Here is a 17,309-nt window from a genome sequence, read left to right as displayed (position 1 = left end):
TGAAAAGTCACAGACCAGAAACGGTAACTCTGTTCCTCTCTGCACAGATGCCGCCGGACCTGCCCAGTATTACCAGCACTTTCTGCTTTTATTTTGGGAGCCGCACAAATTGGCATGAGGTGTAAAGTGGAACTTGATTCATTTAGCACTTTGGAATGGTCATTTCTCACTGGCACATGATGGAAAAATGGGTGCAGTGACACTTTCATTTCAAGCTTGTTCGTGCCATCCAACACCAATTTCAAAAAGGAATAACTTTATTAATGTTTAAAATGTTGTACAAAGCAGTCAGTCTTGGCCTCTACTTACAAAACTCCACCGTCGTTTCTTGCATCAGACAAATTGAACTGATTGCAGCATTATCAGACAACGGTTGTTAACGTAAAGCCCCCTTTAGACTATGGAACACATTTACTAAGCAACACACAAGACACGGAATGAAGAGGGGTACAGTACCGGGTTATAAAATAACCATCTTATATGTCATTCAACAAGGAAAATAAGTTAAAAAATAAAGCCCGACAATAACTGGAGTGTGCAGTGAGCAGGTCATCTTGCTATGTGACGGCCTGGCAGATAATTGCTATGACAAGGCTGCAAATGTTGAAAAACCAAAATAAAAAAATACACAACAAAGGCCTATGGTTTTGCTCAATCTTTGACTTCTTTATGCCTGAATGTTGTCCTGGATTCTTGCCAGAGGAGAGTCCGGAAGGCTGGATATTCGTCCTGGGAGCTCATTGTTCCTGAGTTAAATTAAATAAAGAAAGAACTTGCATTTATATGGCGCCTTTCACAATCTCAGAACATCCCAGATCGCATTACAGCAATGAAGTACTTTTGAAGTGTAGTTGCTGTTGTAATGTTAACATGCAGGTGCAGCAGGCTATTAGGAAGGTAAATGGCATGTTGACCATTATTGCAAGGGGATTGGAGTAGAGGAATAAAGAAGTCTTACTAAAATTGTACAGGGCTTTGGTAAGACGCACCTGGAATACTGTGTGCAGTTTTGGTCTCCACATTTAAGAAAGATTATACTTGCACTGGAGAAGTGCAGTGAAGAATTACTAGATTGGTCCCTGGGATAAGGGGGTTGTCCTATGATGAGAGGCTGAGTAAATCGGGCCGATATTCTCTGGAGTTTAGAAGAATGAGAGGCGATCTAATTGAGACATACAAGATTCTGAAAGGGCTCGATAGGGTAGAAGCTGAAAGATTGTTCCTACTGGTCGGGGAATCTGGAACACGGGGACACAGTCTCAGGATAAGGGATCAATCATTCAGGACTGAGATGAGGAGAAATTACTTCACTCAAAGGGTTGTGAATCTTTGGAATTCTCTATCCCAGAGGATTGTGGATGCTCCATCATTGAATACATTTAAGGCTGGGATAGATAGATTTTTGGTCTCGCAGGGAATCAAGGGATATGGGGAGCGGGCAGGAAAGTGGAATTGAAGCCCAACATCAGCCATGATCGTATTGAATGGCGGAGCAGGCTCGATGGGCCATATGGTCTATTTCAGCTCCTATTTCCTGTGTTCTTGTGTAATGTAGGAACTGCAGCAGCCAATTTGCGCACAGCAAGCTCCCACAAACAGCAATGTGAGAATGACCAGCTCATCTGTTTTCGTGATGTTGGTTGAGGGATAAATATCAGCCAGGATACTGGGGAGAGCTCTCCTGCTCTTCTTCAAAATAGTGCCATGGGATCTTTTACATCCAGCTGGTAGGGTCTCGGTTTAAGCTCTCATTCGAAAGGCATCACCTCTGACAGTGTAGAGCTCCCTCAGCACTGCACTGGGAGTGTCAGCCTGGTTCATAAACTCAAGGCTCTGAGGTTTGAGGTTCAGAGGTGAGAGTGCTGACATGGTAAAACTGAGATAGGATGGGAAGGAAGAGATTGGAGGTGACTTGGTTAAAGAGTGACATCCACTGGTGACTCAGTGCAACTGAGCTGAATGGAGGCTACCTTGGCCAGGCAATATCCACTCTGTGACGCCAATGATGCATTCAACCATGTAGCCTCGGGCAATGCCAGTCAGTGCCATGTTGAAAAGTGCACCACACAGGTGCTGGTTGAGGGAGAAGAATGGCTTCGGCCGCGATGCTACCGGCAGTCCAATACCCTGGTGATCCTCAGTTTCCAAGCTCAGTTGAGAAGCAAAAAGGGGATGATCGCACTACTGGGCCGATTTTGCCGATGATATCAAAGTTGAAGACAGTGAGGATGATACAAATCAACTACCTCCAAACAGTGAGAGACATAAAGGAGCAAATCTGCAGGGAAATCACAGAGATGTGCAAGAACTACAGAGTAGTGACATTGGGGGGGCTTTAATTACCCAGATATCAATTGGGATAATATTAGAGGAATGAGTAAGGAGGGGTAGGAATTTCTGAAATATGTTAGGAAAACTTTCCTCGACTAGTATTTTCTTGGCCCAACTAGGAAGGAGGCATTTCTGGATCTGCTGCTGGGGAATGAGGTGGGCCAAGGGGACGAAGTGTCTGTGGGGGAGCACTTGGGTAAGAGTGATCATCATATCATAAGGTTTAGAGAAGAGCAAGGAACAATCAAAGGTAGAACTTCGAAATTGGAAGAGGGCTAACTTCAATGGGAATGAGAGGGGATCTAGCCAGAGTAAAATGGAACTAAAGATTAACAGGAAAAACTGTATATGAGAGAATATGAGAATGAAATAAAAGGCAACTCAAAAATCTTCTACCAGTATGTCAATAGTAAGTGGGTAGTAAGAGGCAGGATGGGGTCTATTAGGGACAAAGAGGGTGATATATGCTTAGAGATACAGGGCAAGGCTAGAATACTTAATGAGTCCTTTGTATCAGTGTTTACTCAGGAAGAGGATGCTGACAAAATATCAGTAGAAGTGGTGACGTTAGAGGTAATGGATGGGGTGAAAATTGATAGGAAGGATGTACTGGATAGGCTGGCTATGCTTAGAGTCGATAAGTCCCCTGGTCCAGATGGCTTGCATCCCAGGTTACGTAAAGAAGTGGGGTGGAGATAGCGGAAGGGCTTGCCATAATCTTTCAATCTTCCCTAAATATGGGGCAGTTCCAGAGGATTGGAGAGTGGCAAATGTGTAAGGGTGTAAGGATATTCCTCAGAACTACAGTTCGGTCAGTTTAACATCAGTGGTGGGTAAGGTTTCAGAAACAATAATCGTGGAAAAGATCAACAGGCACTTGGAGAGGTTTGAGTTAATTAAGGATAGCCAGCACTGATTTGTAAAAGACAGACCATGCTTGACTAAATTAGTTTAATTTTTTACTGAAGTAACAGAGAAGATTGATGAAGGGAATGCAGTGGATGTTGTTTATTTGGATATTAAGAGAACATTTGACAAAGTACCAGACAAAAGGCTGGTTAACAAAATTGAGACTCGTGGAATAGGAGGTTCAGTGTCCGCTTGGATTAAAAAATTGGCTGAAGGACAGAAAACAGCAAGTCATGGAAAATGGTTGTTTTTCAGACTGGAGGATAGTAGACAGTGGTGTTCCCCAAGGGACAGTGTTAAGATCACTGCCTCTTTGAGATATATAATATATATATATAAATAAATGACTTGGATTGGAAAAGAGTAGAATTTCAAATTTTGCCGATGATATCAAAGTTGGAGACAGTGAGGATGATACAAATCAACTGCAATAGGATATAGATAGGCTAGCATAATGGGCAGACAAGTGGGAGATGAAATTTAATATGGAGAAGTGTGAGGTGATGCATTTTGGCAGAAGGGATAGGGAGAGGCAATATAGACTTAATGGCACAGTTCTAAAGTGTGCCCAGGAACAGACAGACCTGGGGGTGCACGTGCAGTGATCTTTGAAGGTGGCAGGACATATCAAGAGAGTGGTTAATGAAGCATATGGGATCTCGGGTTGTGTACAAAAGCAGGGAAGTTTATAAAGCTCTGGTTAGGACCCAACTGGACGATTGCATCCAGTTCTGGTCACCACACGTCAGGAAGGATGTGAGGGTCCTTGAGAGGGTGCAGAGGAGGTTTACCAGAATGGTTCCAGGGATGGAGGATTTTAGCTACAAGGTTAGGTCGGAAAAGCTTGGGTTGTTCTTGGATCAAAGGAAATTGAGGGGAGATTTGATAGAGGTGTATAAGATTATGACAGGTTTAGTTAAGGTTGGCAAGGAAAAACTGATTCTATTAGCTGATGGTACATGGAGTAGGGGACACAGATTTAAGGTTTTGGGCAAGAAATACAGGCGAGATGTGAAGAAGCACCTTTTCACACCGTGAGTGATAATGACCTGGAAATCGCTGCCTACGAGGGTGGTGGAAGCGGAGATGCTGAATGATTTCAAAAGCAAATTGGATGGGCACTTAAGGGACATAAACTTGCAGGGCTAGAGGGATAGGGCAGGGGAAAGGAACTGATTGGATTGCTCTACAAAGGGCCAGCATGGACTCGATGGACCGAATGGCCCCCTTCTGTGCATTGTTATGACGCTGTGACATGTAAAGAACAGGCACGTCAGTGTCGATACTTGTACACCAGTCGAACAACTCAAAGGGTGGAGGGTTTTAGCGGCCCCAAGACACAGGCCGGGCCTCGCACCGTCGCTCAGCTCATCAGAGAATCATGGATGTAGGAAAGCGAGAAAAGTAAAGGAAACCGCGGAGACATTCAACTTGCTCATAACAAACAAAGAACAAAGAACAGTACAGCACAGGAACAGGTCATTCGGCCCTCCAAGCCTGCGCCGATTTTGATGCCTGCCTAAACTAACACCTTCTGCACTTCCGGGGCCCATATCCCTCTATTCCCTTCCTATTCATGTATTTGTCAAGATGTCTCTTAAACGTCGCTATCATATCTGCTTCCACCACCTCCCCTGGCAGCAAGTTCCAGGCACTCACCACCCTCTGTGTAAAAAACTTGCCTCGCACATCTCCTCTAAACTTTGCCCCTCGCACCTTAAACCTATGTCCCCTAGTAACTGACTCTTGCACCCTGGGATAAAGCTTCTGACTATCCACTCTGCCCATGCCACTCATAACTTTGTAAACCTCTATCATGTCGCCCCTCCACCTCCGTCGTTCCAGTGAAAACAATCCGAGTTTATCCAACCTCTCCTCATAGCTAATGCCCTCCAGACCAGGCAACATCCTGGTAAACCTCCTCTGTACCCTCTCCAAAGCCTCCACGTCCTTCTGGTAGTGTGGCGACCAGAATTGCACGCAATATTCTAAGTGTGGCCTAACTAAGGTTCTGTACAGCTGCAACATGACTTGCCAATTTTTATACTCTATGCCCCGACCGATGAAGGAAAGCATGCCGTATGCCTTCTTGACTACCTTATCCACCTGCGTTGCCACTTTCAGTGACCTGTGGACCTGTACGCCCAGATCTCTCTGCCTGTCAATACTCCTAAGGGTTCTGCCATTTACTGTATACCTCCCACCTGCATTAGACCTTCCAAAATGCATTACCTCACATTTGTCCGGATTAAACATAATTCAGAAACCATAAATAAAAAGGCCAGAGATGATGACTACAGGGCCAGGGGCTCGAATAATGGACCTATAATGATCAAGGATGCTGCAGGAAAAAGACAGGGAAATTGAAAAGAAATAAAATATTCAATGATCCTGCTGTGAATTAAAATGACCCACCTCTCCAATGACTTTTTCAACCCTAGATGGGTCATTTCCTGGATCCATAGGATTCCTTTCCTCTAAATCTTTCAAAGGTTTCCTTAAATAAACAGATATTAGCCAAATTTTGGAAGCATTATAAAAAATGTTTCATTACTCAACTGGGTAAGGTAGCAAGCAGTTGAGTTACCCCAGGCTCTATCTGTGCTGAGTTACACACAAGGCCCCAAGCTCCATCCTGAGTGGGTTACACACAAGGCCCCGGGCTCCAGCCTGAGTGGGTTACACACAAGGCCCCAAGCTCCATCCTGAGTGGGTTACACACAAGGCCCCAGGCTCCATCCTGAGTGGGTTACACACAAGGCCCCAGGCTCCATCCTGAGTGGGTTACACACAAGGCCCCAGGCTCCATCTTGAGTGGGTTACACACAAGGCCCCAGGCTCCATCCTGAATGAGTTACACACAAGGCCCCAGGCTCCATCCTGAGTCTGTGCTGAGTTACACACAAGGCCCCAGGCTCCATCCTGAGTGGGTTACACACAAGGCCCCAGGTCCTAAGTCGGTGCTGGCTGTTAACTGATCTCAGCTGGTCAAGCAGAGCGGGAGCAAGGGGCGATGATGACCAACATTGTCCAGACTGGTGGATGAGGAGGCCCTGCTATCTGTTTCATTGCCATTCAGTAGGATATATCTATAAACATTGCTAACCTGCACCAGTGTCACACAGTAGATCAAACATTGAGATGGAAATATGCAAATCCTTTCACGTTGGAAAGGTCCTCCGTTCCAACCCTAGTCTATGAGGAGTTAAATTGGCTGCAGCGAGGAAAACACCACCCAGGATTCTTGCTATTGATCACCATCTGGTGATTCCCGCCCTGCCACCACCACCACCACTGTTAGACATGTGCCAATAAATGAATAGCAGGTGAGGTCAGGTTCAGGTTCAGGTGTTGCTGTGATGCTCTCCAAAGTCAAATAGCCTGTTGATACTCAATGGCAAGACTCACTCATGAGGAAGGATGAGTTGGACAGGGTACTACAGGGGTTCCAGCATGCAATGGGACTGCTCCCCACTCAACATTGGGACTGCTCTCCCTCCATCACTTGGCTGAAAGTGTCGATTCATTTTTCTCCGACCCATTCACAGGATATGCCACGGTGCGATTTGAACTCATGTCTGCCAGGGTTACGAGGCCTGTAACATAATCACTTTGCCACTATGGTGGGACACCCAGGGCAGCGTGCCCATATCGAGGGTAGGGAGGGTTTAATGGGCACTGAGGGTGGCCTCCTGTAATTCGCCAGAGCAGCCACCCGACAGTGAATCAGTTCAATCAGGCGTGGCCGCAGCTGTAACGCAGGGAAACCCGGCGGCCACTATGGAGCACAGCAAGATCCCACAAACAGCAGTGAGATAACTGACCAGTTCATCTGTCTTTAGTGATGTTGGTTGAGGGAAGTAGTTTGTCCTGGTCTCTTGCTGTGTATTCAAGGGGGGCATGGAGTCGAACAGGGGGGTGGCGAGGGGGGGAGAGGAGAGACCAGTGGGACATGCCCCTGCCCCTCCCCCTCACCCCATCCCCAGAGAAACGGTGTACATGGCCGCTCCCCACAGCCATTTATGTCGTCTCGATAAGTGTTCCGACAGTGTCTCACTGGAGATGTCGACAGGAGATTGGAAGAAGCCCAGTGTAATTTCAGGACCTATAGTCAGCAGGATATACAACTCCAGCATAAATCACAGCCAGCACTGATCTGGTCCACAGCTGACTCCCCGAGACTGGGGAAGGTGGGGCTACACTGAACGAGCAGTAAGACTGAGGGCCCAGACTGCTTTTGGCTTTCCCTACCCCAGGCACTGAAGCCAGTTGCAATGCCTAAAACTGTCATCCTGGGTGAGACCTGCGAACTGACACTTGGTATCAGCTGTGGCTCAGTGGCCCCAAGTGGCTCCACGCCCACTCCAGAGACCTTAGCAGATAATCCAGGCTGACACTTCCCATGCAGTACTGATGGAGCACTGCACTGTCTGAGAGGCAGTACTGAGGGAGCACTGCACTGTCGGAGAGGCAGTACTGAGGGAGCACTGCACTGTCGGAGGGTCAGTGCTGAGGGAATGCCGCAGTGTTGGAGGGTCAGTACTGAGAGAGTGCTGCACTGCAGGAGAATCAGTACTGAGGGGGTGCTGCACTTTCAGAGTGGCAGTACTGAGGGAATGCTGCACTGTTGGAGGGTCAGTACTGAGGAGGTGGTGCACAGTTGGAGGTGCCATCTTTCAGACAGTGCCTTAAACTGAGGCCCCGTCTGTCCTCTCAGGCGGACATTAAAAGTCGAATGGCCACTATTTTGAAGAAGAGCAGAGGAGTTCTCCCTGGTGTCCTGGACAATATTTATCCCTCAACCAACATCATTAAAAACAGATCCGCCAGTCGCGTATCACACTGTGGGATCTTGCTATGTGCAAATTGGCTGCATTGTCTCCTGTATTATAGCAGTGACAACATTTCAAAAGTACGTCATTGGCTGGAAAGCACTTTGAGACGTCCAGAGATTGTGAAAGGTGCTATATAAATGCAGGTCTTTTCTTCACGGCACTGGCGTGTGACGCCTTTTATCTATTGGTTTAAACTCACACTGACACAGTTGTCTCTGAAACTTTTCTGCAGCACTCGAAGAGTGGTTGGGCATTGGTCGAGGACAGCCGCAGTACTGTTCCTCACGATTAAATAGTCTCCCAATTCCCACACTCTCCAGGCTCAAATATGATGGTGTTGTTCAAAAAGTGGCAGAGTGGCGCAGTGGTTAGCACTGCAGCCTCACAACTCAGTGGCCCAGGTTCGGTTCTGGGTACTGCCTGTATGGAGTTTGCAAGTTCTCCCTGTGACTGTGTGGGTTTCCGCTGGGTGCTTTGGTTTCCTCCCACATGCCAAAGACTTGTGGGTTGGTAAGCAAATTGGCCATTGTAAATTGCCTCTAGTGTCGGTAGGTGGGATGAGAATTGAGGGTAGGTGGGGATGTGAGAGGGCAATGGGATTAATGTAGGATTCGTATAAATGGGTGGTTGATGGTCGGCACGGACTCGTTGGGCCGAAGGGCCTGTTTTGGTGCTCTACGAAAGACTTGCATTTATCTAGTGCCAGCCAATGAAGTAGTTTTGAAACATAGTGACTGTAAGAGAAAAGGGGAGCAGGTCAAGGAGGGAGGGGTAATATAATGATGTGGAATGGGAGAGTGCAATAGTACTTTCTACCAGCTACTACAACAAGATGCTGAGAAGCGATTTCCCCTGGCTGGAGTCTAGAGCTATGGGTCACAGTCTCAGATACGGGGATCGGCCATTTAAGGCTGAGTTGAGGAGAAATCTCTTTACTCAAGGGCAAAACGGACATGGGGTAGAAGATCTTATTGAATGGTGGAACAGGTTTTATTAGCCACAGGGCCATATGGCCCACTCTTGTTCGTATTTCTTATATAACCACAACAACTTGGGGCATGGTACAGTGAAGGTTCACTAGATTAGTGTTGGACATACTCAGCAGGCCAGGCAGCATCTGTTCTGATGAAGGGTCACTGACCTGAAAGGTTAACTCTGCTTCTCTCTCCACAGATGCTGCCAGACCTGCTGAGGTATTTCCAGCACTTCCTGTTTTTATTTCAGATTTCCAGCATCTGCAGTATTTTGCTTTTATTCACTAGATTAGTTCCCGGGATCTGAGGGTTGTCCTATGATGAGAGGCTGAGTAAATTGGGTCTATACTCTATGGAGTTTAGAAGAATGAGAGGTGATCTCATTGAAACATACAAGATCCTGAAGGGATTTGACAGGGTCGACACTGAGAGGCTGTTTCCCCTGGCTGGGGAATCGAGAACACGGGGGTGCAGTCTCAGGATAAGAGGACATTCATTTAGGACTGAGATGAGGCGAAATTTCTTCATTCAAAGGGTTGTGAGTCTTTGGAATTCTCTACCCCAGAGAGTAGTAAATGCTCCATCATTGGGTATATTCAAGGCCGAAAGAGACAGATTTTTGATCCTTCAGGGAATCAAGGAATATGGCGAGCAGGCAGGAAAGTGGAGTTGAATCCAAAGATCGATCATGAGTGGATCGAATGGCAGAAGAGGCACAAGGGGCCGTAAAGTCTACTCCTGCTCCTATTTCTTGTGTCCTGATAGTGCTTTTCACGCAGTAAAACGTTCCAAGGTGCTTTACAGGAACGTTATCAGACAAAATTTGACACCAAGACACAGAAGGCGATATTAGTGGCCAAAAGGCTTGGTCAAGCGGGTTTTTAGGAGAGTTTTAAAGGAGGAGAGAGAGGCGGAGAGGTTTAGGGAGGGAATTCCAGAGCTTAGGGCCTGGGCAGCTGAAGGCACGGCCACCAATGGTGGAGCGATCAAAATCGGGGATGCTCAAGAGGGTAGAGTTCGAGGAGCGCAGCTATCTCGGAAGGTTGTAAGAGCTGGAGGGGATTCCGGAGATAGGGAGGGGTCGAGGGCACAGAGGGATTTGAAGGCAACAATGAGAATTTGAAAGCAATAGTGATGTTACTTTTGGTGACTATTTTTGCTCGGTTGGATGAAGAAGGGTGAGGGGAAGATTGTGTGGAGCTTCAACACCAGCAGTTGGGCCTAAAGACCTTTCTCTGTGCTATAAATTCAATGGAATTCCACATAAGCTTCAGGGTGTGGGAGTGGTGTTTCTTTACTGGGTGACTGTGAAAGGTTGACTCACTTCTCCATCTTCTTCCTGTAGTAGCACATGTAATATGCTATGGTGGTGAAGAAAGCCACGAGCATTAACGTCACAATGATTCCAATAACCATTCCAGCCCTGTTCAGTGGTTTGGGGTCTCCGTGACGATCTGCAAACAATAATGTCAAATTGTAATAAGACATACACAAAGGAGGCTCGCAGGAAATGAAGCCACCTCTGGAATTGTCTCTCTAAACCTGTCCCCCTCTTCACCTCCCTCCCTCCTATAAGACGATACTGAGTGAGGTAAAATGGGATACAGAGGGCACAACGTGGAGTTCAGTGGGATATAGAGGATACTGAGTGAGGTAGAGTGGGATAGAGAGGGCACAAAGTGGGGTCCAGTGGGATATAGAGACTACACAATAGGATAGAGTTAGACAGAGAGGGTACAACACAGAGGTCAGATGGGCAATAGAGGATACCAATTGGGGCACAGGGGGATTGAGTACAGAGTAGACAGATAAATACTGGTCTGATTTTTATGTTGAAGATCTGGTGGCACAGCGGAGATGACAGATCAGCCACCCATTATAGAAACACCCAATCTGAATCACATTGTTAACGGTGAGCACCCTAAACCACCCTATACAACCATCTGTCACTTTGTTTATTTAGTTGCGTATCTTATGTTGCCGTAACAAAAATAATCCTATCGCAGAAATGATGGGCTATAAGTTCCTGCTGGCAACATTCACGGATAAGCAGTATTGAGTGGCAGCCCTCTGTCTGTTATCTGCTTGGGGGTAGGTTACCGCCTCTGTTAAACTGGCAGAGAGAGGAATGTCACATGACTGCCTTAAACGCTCGTCCGTTAATCTCACTCTGATTGAGAAATTAATGCCCGGGTAAGATTTAAGCGGACAGTGGAAGTCAAACCCTGTTCTCCTGACGTGTTTCATACCTCCAGAATGACTTCCTTCAGCAATGGCTGGAATACCTGTTGAGGAAGAGAACGATAAAATGTTACAGAAAAATCCTTTCTCACGTCCCCCCATTCGACGCTGATTTGCTTTACCTCTTGTGTGAGGGCTAACATTCGGACAGGCAATTTCACAGAAGTGGCAAGTTTAACCCCCTCGTCATTCCCCTATCTTCCTGCTGTGGCTCCAGTGAGTAGCACTCTCTGGAGCGTGGCGACCCGCCCCGAACCCGAAGGGACCCGACGGCATGCGTTGGGTTCGGGTCGGGTCGCCCTTCCGGGTCTGGCATCCGGGCTCAGGTCGGGTCGGGCCGCGTTGGACACAGTGACAGCCAGGACATCAAGGCGGGAAACACTCCACACTAGTCTGCAGTGAGCGATTCCATTCAAGATAGAGCACAACTTCTTTAATATAATCAACTTTATTCCTGTGGTCGGGTCGGGTCAGGTCGGGTCGGATGTGGTTCTGTCGGGCTCGGGTCGGGTTTCATTTGCAGACCCGAGCAGGCCTTTACTCTAAAGAACTTTGGGATGTCCTGTAGTTGTTGAAAGTTGATATAGAAGTACAAGTCCATTTTATTTTTCCCCTGACTATTTTCCCCTGGTTTGCCTTTGTCTCCTGAAGGTAATATCTCTAACGGGTATCGTTCCAAGGGCACCGAGTTATACCTCACACAATTGGCTGTTCCTCACATGTGAACAACTGGCAGGCTATTTGGTCACATGGGCATCATGACCTTATCCTCAATCCCCCACCCACACATGGCAAGGTTCCAACCGGAGTCACTGTACCAGGACCAGGAATCCTGGTTAGAGCTCACCCCTCCCCTCCCCTCCAACTCAGAAGCACCAAGGTCAATCTAGTGCCCTCAGTGGTGACTCAGCTGACATCACCGAAGTCAGCACAGTTCTCTATGGCCTGCTCTCACACCTGAGGGTACGCATCCACACTAAGCCCCAATGAAAGCTGTAAGCCGGTTTTGAAACAGTCGGGCCAATGTTGAGCCATAGAGTACAAAAGAAAGCAAGCTACAGCCAAACCCTCTATTCACTGGTTAAATCTCAGCTTCAGCAGGGTGCTCAATTCTGGGCAACACACCTTAGGAAGGAAGTCAAGGCCTTGGAGAGGTTGCAGAAGAGATTTACCAGAATGGTACCAGGGATGAGAGATTTCTGTTATGTGGAGAGACTGGAGAAGCTGGGATTGGGAGTATAAGAACATATGAATTAGGACTGCCACTCAGCACTTCGTGCCTGCTCCGCCATTCAATAAGTTCATGGCTGAACTGATTGGGCGGCACAGTGGCGCAGTGGTTAGCACCGCAGCCTCACAGCTCCAGTGACCCGGATTCAGTTCTGGGTACTGCCTGTCCGGAGTTTGCAAGTTCTCCCTGTGACCGCGTGGGTTTCCACCGGGTGCTCCGGTTTCCTCCCACAGCCAAAGACTTGCAGTTTGATAGGTAAATTGGCCATTGTAAATTGCCCCTAGTGTAGGTAGGTGGTAGGAGAATGGTGGGGATGTGGTAAAGAATATGGGATTAATGTAGGATTGCTATAAATGGGTGGTTGTTGGTCGGCACAGACTCGGTGGGCCGAAGGGCCCCCGATAACCTTCCACCCCCTTGCTTATCAAGAATCTATCTACCTCTGTCTTAAAAATATTGCTTCCAACACCTTTTGAGGAAGAGAATTCCAAAGACTCACGACCCTCTGAGAGAAAAAATTTCTCCTCATCTCTGTCTTAAATGGGCGACCCCTTATTTTTAAACAGTGACCCCTAGTTCTAGATTTGCCCATAACGGGAAATATCCTTTCCGCATCTACTCTGTCAAGACCACTCAGGATCTTATATGTTTCAATTAAGTTGCCTCTTACTCTTCTAAATTCCAGCAATACAAGCCTAGCCTGTCCAATCTTTCCTCGTAAGAAAGCCCACCCATTCCAGGTATTAGTCTAGTAAACCTTCTCTGTACTGCCTCCAATGCATTTACATCCTTCCTTAAATAAGGAGACCAGTACTGTACACAGTACTCCAGATATGGTCTCACCAATGCCCTGTATAGCTGAAGCATAAAATCCCTACTTTTGTATTCAATTTTCCTCATGATAAACGATAACATTCTATTAGCTTTCTTAATTACTTGCTGAACCTGTACACAAATCTTTTGCGATTCATGCACTAGGACACCCAGATCCCTCTGCATCTCAGAGCTCTGCAATCTCTCACTATTTAGATCATATGCTTCTTTTTTATTCTTCCTGCCAAAGTGGACAATTTCACACTTTCCCATATTATACTCCATTTGCCAGATTTTTTCCCACTCACTTAGCCTATCTATATTCCTTTGTAGCCCCCTTATGTCCTCTTCACAAGTTACTTTCCTACCTATCTTTGTGTCATCAGCAAATTTAGCAACCATACCTTCGGTCCCTTCATCCAAGTCATTTATATAAATTGTAAAAAGTTGAGGCCCCAGCACAGATCCCTGTGGCACACCACTCAGTACATCTTTCCAACCAGAAAATGACCCATTTATACCTACTCTCTGTTTCCTGTTAGCTAGCTAATCTTCTATCCATGCCAATATGTTACCCCTACACCATGAGCTTTTATTTTCAGCAATAACCTTTGATATGGCACCTTATCAAATGCCTTCTTGAAATCTAAGTACAATACATCCACCAGTTCCCCTTTATCCACAGCACATGTAACTCCCTCAAAGAACTCCAATAAATCAGTTAAACATGATTTCCCTTTCACAAAGTTATGTTGACTCTGCCTGATTACCTTGAATTTTTCTAACCCTAAGACAAATGTTAAGCTAACTGGCCTGTAGTTTCCTGCTTTCTGTCTCCCTTTTTGAATAAAGGAGTTACATTCGCTATTTTCCAATCTAACAGAACCTTCCCCGAATCTAGGGAATTTTGGAAAATTAAAACTAACGCATCAACTACCTCACGAGCCACTTCTTTTAACACCCTAGGATGAAGTCCATCAGGACCCGGGGACTTGTCAGCCCGCAGCTCCAACAATTTGTTCAGCACCACTTCCCTGGTGATTGTAGTTTTCTTGAGTTCCTCCCTCCCTTCCATTTTCTGACTTACAGCTAATACTGGTATGTTACTTGTATCCTCAATAGTGAAGACCAGGGAGCAGGGAAGGTTATGGGGAGTAAAATAAAAGCAAAATACTGCAGATGCTGGAAGTCTGAATTAAAAACAAAAAGTGCTGGAAAATGCTTAGCAGGTCTGGCAGCATCCGTGGAGCGAGAAGCAAAGTTAACGTTTCAGGTCAGTGACGCAGGAGTTACAATCTGGAATGCGCTGCTTGAAAGGGCCGTGGAAGCAGATTCAATAGTAACTTTCAAAAGGGAATTGGATAGATATTTGAAAAGGAAAACATTTGCAGGGCTATGGGGAAAGAATTGGATTGTTCTTTCAAAGAACGGGCACAAGTATGATGGGCTGAATGACCTCATTCTATACTGTATCATTCTCTGAAGTAACTAAGGATGGAGCTGAAAGGGATCTTGGAGCCTTAGCTGACACAACGTCAAATATCTCCAACCAACACAGAGCAGCAGTCAATAAAGCCAAAAGGATGTTGAACGACATAGAGAAAAGAGGCAGAGGAAGCCATAATGATACTACACAGTGTTCTGACTTTCAGCACTGTGCCCCGTCCTGGGCACTGACACACACTTGAAGCACAGGATCACCAAATTTACCCCTTGTTCTGATCTTAACTTGTAACACCAATGAATTAGTTCTCACTCCACACTGGATCGAGTATCGAGCAACTCTTGATAAATCATTGGAAAGCTTACCTCCTCCTCCATCTAACTCATTGTTGTCTTCTCTTGCTGCAAAAAGTACAGAAAGAAAATAATTAAATCGGAAAATCACAGGTAATAATATCTCCGTCAACCTACATTGGCTTGCGGTCCGGCAGCACCTCAATTTTAAAGCTCTCATCCTTGTTTTCAAATCCTTCCATACCCTCGCCCCTCCCTATCTCTGTAATCTCCTCCAGCCCCACAACCCACTGAAGTATCTGCCAATTCTGGCCTCTTGCACATCCCCGATTTTAATCACTCGACCATTGGCTGCTGTGCCTTCAGCTGCCTCGGCCCTAAGCTCTGAATTCCCTCCCGAAACCTCTCTGCCTCTCTCTCTCTCCTCCTTTAAGACACGCCTTAAAACGTACCTCTTTGACAAAGCTTTTGGTCACCTATCCTAATGTCACTTTTATGTGGTTCGGTGTCAAATTCTGCTGGTCAATCGTCCTGAGAAAAACCTTTTACTACGTTAAGTGTGGATTGCTGTTGTTAAAACCACTCTGTTAGCTTGATGATGACATGTACAGACATGAACGGGGGGGGTGGGGGGTGATGGGGAAGAGGGTTTAACTCCTCCACCGGTGTGAAGTAGGCGGGCTCACCATTAAAATAGCGGGGCGGAGATTAGCCTCAAGTGACTAAGCGTGGCTCAGCGGTTCTCGCCTCTCAGTCAGAAGGTTCAAGTCCCACCCCAGAGACTTGAGCACAAAATCTAGGCTGAGCAGTACCGAGGGAGTGCTGCACTGTCGGGACTGCTGTCGTTCAGATCAGACATTAAAGCAAGACCCTCACAGGTGGATGCAAAAGAACCCATGGTAATTTCCACAGAAGAAGAGAGAGTTGGCCAACCTTTATTCCTCACCAGCATTAATAAAAAGGATCATCTGGTGATACATCTCATTGCTTTTTGCGGGAGTTTGCTGTGTGCGATTTGGCTGCCAAGTTTCCTCCATTTCGACAATCGCTACATTATATTTCACTGGTGCTGGGGATATCCTGATGTTGTGAAAGGCATGCTGTAAATGCAAATCTTCTTTTCACTCGTGCAATTGGTGTACAGGAGGGAACCGCCTACCTTTCACTTGGATCTTCCTTACAGCTGATTTTGTGTTGAAGTCGAAGTCAAAGACAGTGCAGCAGTATTCTCCTTCGTCCCTCTTCGTCACCGCCTGCAATATGTACTGGGCCAAGGCACTGAGCTGCTTTCCCTGAGATCCAGATCCAACAGTTAGTATAGTTCGAACAGCACATCATTTTAAACACTGGGGCGGGTGGGGAAGATTAGTCCAACTCTCCCAGTGGGAACAGAGTGAGATTGGGTCGAATTTAAGCGTCAAATCGAGCGGAAGTGTAGAACAGACACAAACCGCCCCATTCCTGTTGGGCGGGTTAAGTTAAAAGTAAGATCCCACCCCCTCCTCAATACTGTTCCCCTGTGGTTTAGTTGGGGGAGGGGTTAGAAACTGAGGGTGGGAGGGATGGAGTGGTGGGTCCATCAGGCAGTGGTCTGCACGGAATGTCCTCAAGGCCCTACGGGAAAAGGAAACGGTGGATCCTGTCGGATGGTTCCCCGAGCAGACCGTCAAAGTCATTTGGCGGAATGCCTCATCACCAGAACTTTCAAACAAGCACCAAGACGTAGCTTGGCTGGTGGTGAGAAGGGCCCTCCCCGTCAGATCCTTCATGCACACCCGAAGTCTCGCCCCCTCCGCACAGTGCCCCCGCGTTGGCTGTGGTGGGGAAGAGACGGTCGCCCACCTCCTCCTGGAATGTGCCTTTGCAAAGCAGGTGTGGAAAGAGATGCAGTGGTTTTTGTCGAGGTTCATCCCAAGCAGCTCTGTAACACAGGAGTCTGTGCTCTACGGGCTGTTCCCAGGGACGCACACCGAGACAAGCATCAACTGCTGCTGGAGGACTATCAATTCGGTGAAAGACGCCCTTTGGTCTGCCCGAAACTTGCTGGTCTTCCAGCGCAAAGAGTTGTCCACCACCGAATGTTGCAGACTGGCACATTCCAAGGTCCAGGACTACGTGCTGAGGGACGCACTAAAGCTTGGGGCAGCCGCAGCAAAGGCTCAATGGGGAAAGACCACAGTGTAAGGTTCCCCCACCAAGCTGGACTGAGGGGCTGGATCCATGGGAAACCCCTCGAAC

The 17,309-nt window shown here is 47.0% G+C and overlaps 1 protein-coding gene across 3 annotated transcripts in view; it reads right to left on the bottom strand.

The window, feature by feature from the left end:
* Positions 1-282: 282 nt before the first annotated feature.
* LOC137345954 (CD166 antigen-like) overlaps positions 283-17,309 on the bottom strand; it is a 60,715-nt gene continuing 43,688 nt past the window's right edge. For all 3 annotated transcript variants that reach the window (XM_068009210.1, XM_068009211.1, XM_068009209.1), the window contains 6 exons: positions 16,231-16,363; positions 15,144-15,179; positions 11,299-11,334; positions 10,374-10,503; positions 5,656-5,737; positions 283-746 (listed from right to left, as the gene is read on the bottom strand). In XM_068009210.1, the coding sequence (XP_067865311.1) occupies positions 738-746; positions 5,656-5,737; positions 10,374-10,503; positions 11,299-11,334; positions 15,144-15,179; positions 16,231-16,363 (426 nt within the window). In that variant the 3' untranslated portion in view covers positions 283-737. The remainder of the gene's footprint in view (positions 747-5,655; positions 5,738-10,373; positions 10,504-11,298; positions 11,335-15,143; positions 15,180-16,230; positions 16,364-17,309) is intronic.

This window comes from Heterodontus francisci, chromosome 29 (assembly GCF_036365525.1).
Source record: "Heterodontus francisci isolate sHetFra1 chromosome 29, sHetFra1.hap1, whole genome shotgun sequence".
Classification (NCBI taxonomy): domain Eukaryota; kingdom Metazoa; phylum Chordata; class Chondrichthyes; order Heterodontiformes; family Heterodontidae; genus Heterodontus; species Heterodontus francisci.
This window is presented reverse-complemented; position numbering and strand designations above follow the sequence as displayed.